Raw genomic sequence first — 7294 nt, 5'->3', positions numbered from 1 at the left:
ACAAGTTAGTAGACTAACTAGCGGTCACTTTCATAATGTATAAGATTCAGCAAGTAACAAGTTACTTTCACATGGAAAGTAACTTCTAGTATGAGCCAGGTGTTGTTAGATGATATTGTATAAGCTTCAGCAAGTAAGAAGTTACTTTCACATGGAAAGTAACTTCTAGTATGAGCCAAGTGTTGTTAGAAAATGAAATAAGGGAAATGACATCTTTACAATGTTCAATGAGTAAAACAAATATGATAAAGGGTTACCACAAAACCAAGCTAGAAATTTAGCCAACCAAGGCCCAGATTGGCACACGGGGATGAAAAAGGCAAGAGCTTGTAAGACCCAGAAACCAGCAGCACAAGAAGGGTATTAACAAAAGTTGACTGTAATATAATGCATGGCCTGTTGAGATCGCAAGCATGTTTACCGATCTGGATCTAACAGATCCTACATTTTTCGATGGCAGGTAAAAATCAATTCCATTGTAGAGCTGTATGCAATTCGCAAAAGATGCCTGTACGGTTGTTCTATTCTATCTTTTTTTCTTGTTATTCTTTATCTCTTCTCTTCGAGTCATCATACGAAATAGAGAAATCATTTATTATGTTATATCATCAGGGTAATGATCCATCAACCGGCAGGCACAAGCAGGAGAATTTGTCATGGAAGCGGAAGAACTACTGAAACTGCACGAAATCATCACAAAGGTTTATGTACAAAGAACGGGCAAACTGCATATTGCCTACAGTAAACAACTACAAAAAAGTTATTTGCTTCAATGGTTTATTGAGATCATCTTAATAACTGTTGGAAGTGTTATTTCTAGCTGGTTTCAAATGTCCAGTCCGACTGACCATGTCCTTTGATGTAGGCAATGGGTTCTGATTTCATTCTACCAAGTTATGGCTTTTCTCTTCCTTGTAGCTACCTAGGAAGATTCTAAGGGTAACATGCCTAATGTTTGCCTGGAAACACAAGGCCTTTCTAAGGCTGTGGTATTAAGCATTAGATTTCAAAAGTGCATAATTTCAAATAGAGACTTAGGTTTTGCAGGCTAGCTTCAGCAGCCGCTGTTTAGTCTTAACAACTGCTAGATGTTAAAGTTCCAACAGTTGGGCAGAATATTTAACGGACAAGTAAAACATACAACAGCATGAAGTATCAACTACTCATGAGACTAGTGTAACAAAATCGCATATACAATGTCACAAAATCTATAAGTTGACACTCAAAGGTGTACACAATACAAGTCCAAATTCCACCAGACTGCTTCTGGTGGAATAAATATTAACCCTATCAACTCCAATAATGCTCAATTTATTACAAATAAAATTGATCCGAGATCTCTCACTGGACTGCTTCTAAAATAAACATTTCGTTGTTAAACCTCGAAGAGAACTCAACTTTCATATTCATCAACAAACCAAATATGATGCAGCAACAAACTGCAGTCATCATTTGCCATAACATGATGCAGCAGCTCAGTATCCATAACCTGATTACAGACAACAGCATACATTGAATGAACCAATTAAACAGAAAAATTTAAAAAGACTAGCAGAAAAACTGATATTAGAATTACAAAAACCTGAATTATCCATTGGATTTCCAGCAGGAATGGGTTCAGGCTCCTTGATGTCAACCACCACAGCATCAGATGTGAGGAAGGTTCTTGCAACCGAAGCTGCATGCTCCAAACAACATCTCACCACCTGATTTTCCAAAAACAAAAAAATGAAAAAAAAATAAAAATAAAACATATACATGCACCCACACATACATCTTTGATCTAACAGGCCCCACATGGAATGACCAGGAAAAAATGAACTAAAATTGAATATGTTAAGATTTAAGCTTAGTGATACATGCACATCAGGATGAAGTAAAAAAGGCACATTGTTAACCCACTACTAAGGTGGTGTTTGTTTTTTTACTTAATTCTAAATAGAACCTTAATACTTAATAGTATTAAATATTAGGTTGTTTGTTTTTGTAGTATTTTATTTCTGTTAAGTATTAAAAAGTAAAAAAAACCATTGTGTTATTTTTTCTATTTATAAAAAGCCACATATTTTGGCTTTTTCTATTTAGTAAAAAGTTTATAATAAGTCATGAAAAAGTAAAAAAACAAACAACCTAAATTCTAAAACTAAATGGTTTTAAGCAAAAAGCCAAAAAAACAAAGCCTATAATCAATGGGTCTGGAGTTGAGTATATAGGCTTGAAATTTGAATTCCACAGGTTACATAATTTGCAGCTACATGTCAAAGCACCATCCAAGAAAAACTTACTTTCGTGGGATCAATTATACCAGCAGCCATCAAATCCTCGTATTTTCCAGTTGCAGCATTGTAACCATATTTTGGATTGTCACTGGACAACACCTAGATAAAGAATATAACATCAGCTAAAGATCCAGGCTCATGGATAAACAATTTTTAACTTCAGGAAATAAATGTAACCATAAACTGACAGCACATAATGAGTTTTTAACTTCTGTAAACAATGTAATCTAAACTGACGGCACACCTTTTCGATCACAACACTTCCGTTGACCCCTGCATTCTTGGCGATTAACTTCATTGGGTAGCTTAGTGCCCTCTTAACAATATCTGCTCCAACCTGCCAATCATTCCCAGTAAACCAAGCATTAGATCAAGACATCAGGTTAGAAGCAAAAGTGTAAGCACTTTTATACCCCTTCCAAAAGATAAAAACAATATAATCATATGTATAAGTTTAAATGTATCACCTTTTGCTCATCACTATCAAGAGTGTCTTTGATAGCATCAACTTTTGCTGCTAGACGCAACAATGTGCACCCGCCACCAACCACAATACCTTCCTCAACGGCTGCCTAACAATATTGAAAATTTTGAACCAGTTACACCTTAACTTAAATGCAAGAGCAAAGGGCAGTGAGGCAACAAATGGAGAAAGCAGAGTATTTCTAAATTGATGGTCATGTTTAATTAAACAGTACCTTTGTTGCATTAAGGGCATCCTCCACTCTCAATTTCTTTTCTTTAAGTTCTGTTTCAGTTTGTGCTCCGACCTGAATGTGCAACACAAAAATTAAAATAGTGGGTAGAAAAGAACAATACTTTCAGAATTCCATCTATCAACCAACAGCTACATTGTATTTAAGAAAAAAAAAAATTACCTGAATGACAGCAACACCACCTGAAAGTTTTGCAATTCTTTCATTAAGCTTCTCTTTTTCATAGTCCTGATCTGCTGCCTGCATATTCATACATCCATCACAAGAGACTAGCAACACAATAGACAGTCGAAAAAAGTGACTATATAGATATGCACCTCAACAAGGTTTCTGATCTGCGCAACTCGCTTATTTACTGCTTCCTGTGTACTGCCATCACCAACAATTGTAGTTGTATCCTTGGTGAGCACCACTTTAGCAGCATGCCCCAAGACCTCCTTTTCAGCTTTGTCCAATGATAACCCAACCTCCTCTCTAATCACGGTTCCTGAATACCCAAGTAAAAATAATGTATTATACATGAGTTTTAACAAGAAACACTCAATAGCAGATGCAAAACAATCATCACTAAATAGACTAACCTCCAGTGAGGATAGCAATATCATCAAGATATTGGCTTTTGCGCTCTCCAAATCCAGGAGCTTTCAGTGCAGCAATCTTTAATGCCCCCCTGAGCTTATTCACAACAAGAGTTGCAAGAGCTTCCTGCTCAATATCTTCCGCAATTATCAAGATTGGATATCCCCCTTTGATGGCATCTTCCAAAACATTAATGAGATCCCTTGCATTTGTGATCTTTTTGTCAACCAAAAGCAGCTGCATAAACAGATGTCCCAAAAAAATCAATATAATAAAACGAAGGGAGATAAAACCAGAGTCAGTAACAAGTAACACTTAGGGTCATATTTCCTTGGAGACTATATGGAAAAAAAATGCTGAAGTCTTGGCCTCTTACCTTGCAATTTTCATATTCAACAGCCATTTTCTCACTGTCTGTGACGAAGTAAGGAGAGATATAACCACGATCAAACTGCATTCCTTCCACAACATACAAGTTGTTCTCAGCACTTTTTCCTTCTTCGAGAGTCACAACACCCTTTCTGCCAACTTGACCCATAGCTTCAGCTATCATATATCCTACTTCATAGTTGTTTCCTGCACTAACTGCAGCCACATCTGCTAGTTCACTGTCTTCAACCTGCAAAGTTATATTTATGACAAAAAATACATTCCAAAATCCACATGGAAAGCCCAAACGCAAAATTTTCAATACTCAGCTTAGAAGCTAAAATCAGTTCTAGGCTTGTAATGAAAGTCAAAATAATAACTAGGGAGTAGGAACAAGTATGTAAATAAATAAATCTATAAATAGAAAAAAAAAAGAACCTGAACTCAAAAGCCAGTACCACCAGGCTCAACAAGATCCTAGCTTACCTCCTTTGACATCAACTTCAGCTCAGCCACCAGAGCTTTAGTGGTGTTCTCAATACCCCTAGTGATTTGAACAGGGTTGGCACCAGCTGCTACCACCTGAACGAATCAGTGCCATGTAAGTATTACAAGCATCGGCCCAAGCATTCACGCTAATTTGTGTTCCTAAAGAAAAGCAAGTGACAAAACCTTTACAAACCTTAACACCTTCAGTAATCAAGCCTTGAGCCAGAACAACAGAAGTAGTTGTCCCATCACCAGCCAAATCATTGGTTTTTGAAGCAGCTTGTCTCACCAACCTAGCACCTATGTTCTCAACAGGGTCCTCCAACTCTACCTATGAAGAGTTCAGGAACCTTGTTACTATGAAACGATAACAACAATGAATGAACTCTTCACTGCCTTAGCAATATGAATTTGTGCATCTCAAGTAAAATAAATGCCCACTTAAATAAACCAAGATATTGAAGGCTCTAAAAGTAAAACATGTTGAAATTTTTACAAAAGGAAAACATAAGGCATATGAGATATTAAATTTTCAACTTACATGAATAAGAGCAAAATAATGAAATGTTAAGAGAATGGAAAATATATACGTAAATAAATTATCATAACCCATATTTTCTTTAATGCTCTAGTCGGCCCACCACCAGAAGTATAAATATTCATTATTCAATGATAATTTATACCTCTCTTGCCACAGTAACACCATCATTAACAATTTTCGGGGACCCATACTTGCTCTCCAGAACAACATTCCTCCCTTTTGGACCAAGAGTAACCCCCACTAGATCAGCAAGCTTATTAACACCCGTCTGAAATGGAAGGAAACATAAGCTACCAATAAATCACACCAATACATCACTTCAAAGAGAAATCAAATTGACATGTTATCAGTTGCAAACTCACTTGAAGCTTCTTAATAGCAGAGCCATCCTTGTTGAAATACAACTCCTTGGCCATTGCCCTAACCTTTGGAGAACATCTCTTCTGCAAAACCATACTCTGTTTCCTGCCTTCAAAAGAATTCGCAGATATGGAAGCAAATGAAGACAATCTTCTGGAAGAACCCAGAAACTTCTTATCCATTGTATGACTGCTGGACGATGTGAAATACCCAATAGAAGACATGGTGGCAAAAGATGATGCCATTTTCTTTCAAGAACCTGAAACTTCAAACATCATTTTCTCTTCAAATCCCAACCAAAAGAATAACCGACATAATTTAAAAGAGAAAAGAACAGGGAAGAGCAGATAAGCAATGTTATTTAGCAACAATGACCTTGATTCCTCAATAACATGATGTAACATCCTCACCTACAGTCAATCACACTCAAACATGCCATTTAGTCATTTTCCATCTCAAAACCCAAGTCCTAAAATCTATAGGCATTATGCCATTGGGATGTTACCCAGATTTCAAATCCTCTCTTAGTCGATTAGAAGCCCTAATTGGACAGTACAACTCTAAGGGTTTCATCAAAGAACAGAAACAACTAACCAGCAAATACATGTAAACTATCTTGCACACAAGAAACAAGACAAAAGAAATCACAAAACACACATACACCAGTCAAGGACTTCAAGCCCTTTGTCCAAAACATGGACAACATGACCGCCTAGTCTTCCAAACAAGAATCTCTAAAGGACATTTATTAGGGGATGTGAAAAAGCTAAAGGAAACAGCTTCATTCAACTATGTTTTACATATTCATTTGAACCCACAAGTCAGTCATGTAAAATGGAGCCATCACTGGAATCATCCAAATGATAATGATGAAACAGAAATCAAGCTTCTTATTGAAATTCCAAAAGTAAAACAAGTGTTCAACATATAAAATGCACCAACCCAACTTGTAGTTCAATTTTCAAAATTTCCTTTATTTCCCTTTAACTCTCTCAGCAACCGAACACAGAGTAAATGAAAAATTTTAAGTAATATTCGCAGCAAACCCAACTAGAAATGAATTAAACGAAACGCAATGCAAACACAAAATCACAAATATAAAAAATGCCAGAGAATATGTCAACATTGAAAATCTCAAAACCTCACTCAATGAATAAGAAACCTAAAGGAAACTCAAACCCTCTGTCTGGTTACAGAAGAAACTACGGGCAAATGTAGCGGAGCTTCTAGAAAGCCAGAATTTAGAGCTCTGTTAGGCAAACCACACAATGAAACATGAAAGGCTGAAACTTTCAACAACTTTTCCCCCTACATTTTCTAGGGAACCAAACAGAAAAAAACAGAAGACAAGAAAAACCCAGTTACCGGAAAATTACCTGAAAACGGCGCTCTAATTTTAGGGTTTGGGAGGATAAGGGTGTGAGTCGTGTGGCCCTATCAACGTTGGGAACTCCGGCGAGTGAAGGGAGAGAAATGCTGGATCTTGTATATATAGTGGGCGGGAAAATGTTGCCTGGATTCATGGCATAGGGTTGTTTTGGTGGACCTGCTCCTACTAATATCTTGGAACGATGTGAGCCGTTCAAAGTATGACTATGTTGTTGACTCGCAAAGGAGTAATTTTGATTTGCGGTGATGATTAAAAAGGGGTAGAGAAATCCAACTAATCAAACTCATAGCAACTAATTGATTTGGTGTTAACCAACCCTCTGTTTGGATAGCAGGAAATTCTACATAAAATATACAAACTTTAATGAGTTACATTAAATATATAATAATTTTTTAAAATTAATTTTAAAAAATGTGAAAATTTTATTATTTATGAAATTTGTAATTTGAGGGGAGATGCAAATGAAATTATAGAAATATTCTTGTCATAATAATATACTATTTTTTTTTAGCAATATTAGAAAGTATTGTGTATAATATATTATTGTAAATGTTGAAAATTTGTGGAAATT

The 7294-nt window shown here is 36.2% G+C and overlaps 1 protein-coding gene across 4 annotated transcripts; it reads right to left on the bottom strand.

The window, feature by feature from the left end:
• Positions 1-1148: 1148 nt before the first annotated feature.
• Positions 1149-6826, bottom strand: LOC100261815 (ruBisCO large subunit-binding protein subunit beta, chloroplastic). Of its 4 annotated transcripts, none has more exons than XM_010656337.3 (15): positions 6710-6826; positions 5336-5598; positions 5116-5241; positions 4626-4763; positions 4430-4525; positions 3951-4193; positions 3577-3811; positions 3313-3482; positions 3158-3235; positions 2978-3049; positions 2747-2851; positions 2524-2616; positions 2286-2378; positions 1583-1706; positions 1149-1489 (listed from the first exon to the last, which is right to left on the bottom strand). In XM_010656337.3, the coding sequence occupies exons 2-15, from the start codon at positions 5576-5578 to the stop codon at positions 1476-1478; spliced, it is 1830 nt and encodes a 609-aa protein (XP_010654639.1). In that variant the 5' UTR covers positions 5579-5598; positions 6710-6826; the 3' UTR covers positions 1149-1475. The 4 variants fall into 4 exon arrangements, with proteins under 4 accessions (XP_010654639.1, XP_002284134.1, XP_059595475.1 ...); XM_002284098.4 differs by having other exon boundaries at positions 5336-5592; positions 6710-6821; XM_059739492.1 differs by having other exon boundaries at positions 1149-1706.
• Positions 6827-7294: the final 468 nt, after the last annotated feature.

This window comes from Vitis vinifera, chromosome 9 (assembly GCF_030704535.1).
Source record: "Vitis vinifera cultivar Pinot Noir 40024 chromosome 9, ASM3070453v1".
In the NCBI taxonomy this organism is placed as follows: Eukaryota; Viridiplantae; Streptophyta; class Magnoliopsida; order Vitales; family Vitaceae; genus Vitis; species Vitis vinifera.
This window is presented reverse-complemented; position numbering and strand designations above follow the sequence as displayed.

What these genes read in the sequence shown, in the direction of transcription:
- LOC100261815 (XM_059739492.1), bottom strand. Translation starts at nt 5,578, where the DNA reads ATGGCATCATCTTTTGCCACCATGTCTTCTATTGGGTATTTCACATCG. An exon ending in GTGTTACTGTGGCAAGAGAG is followed by an intron (nt 4,764 to 5,115) that starts GTATAAATTATC and finishes AACTCTTCATAG; the next exon opens with GTAGAGTTGGAGGACCCTGT. An exon ending in TATTGCTATCCTCACTGGAG is followed by an intron (nt 3,483 to 3,576) that starts GTTAGTCTATTT and finishes TTGGGTATTCAG; the next exon opens with GAACCGTGATTAGAGAGGAG.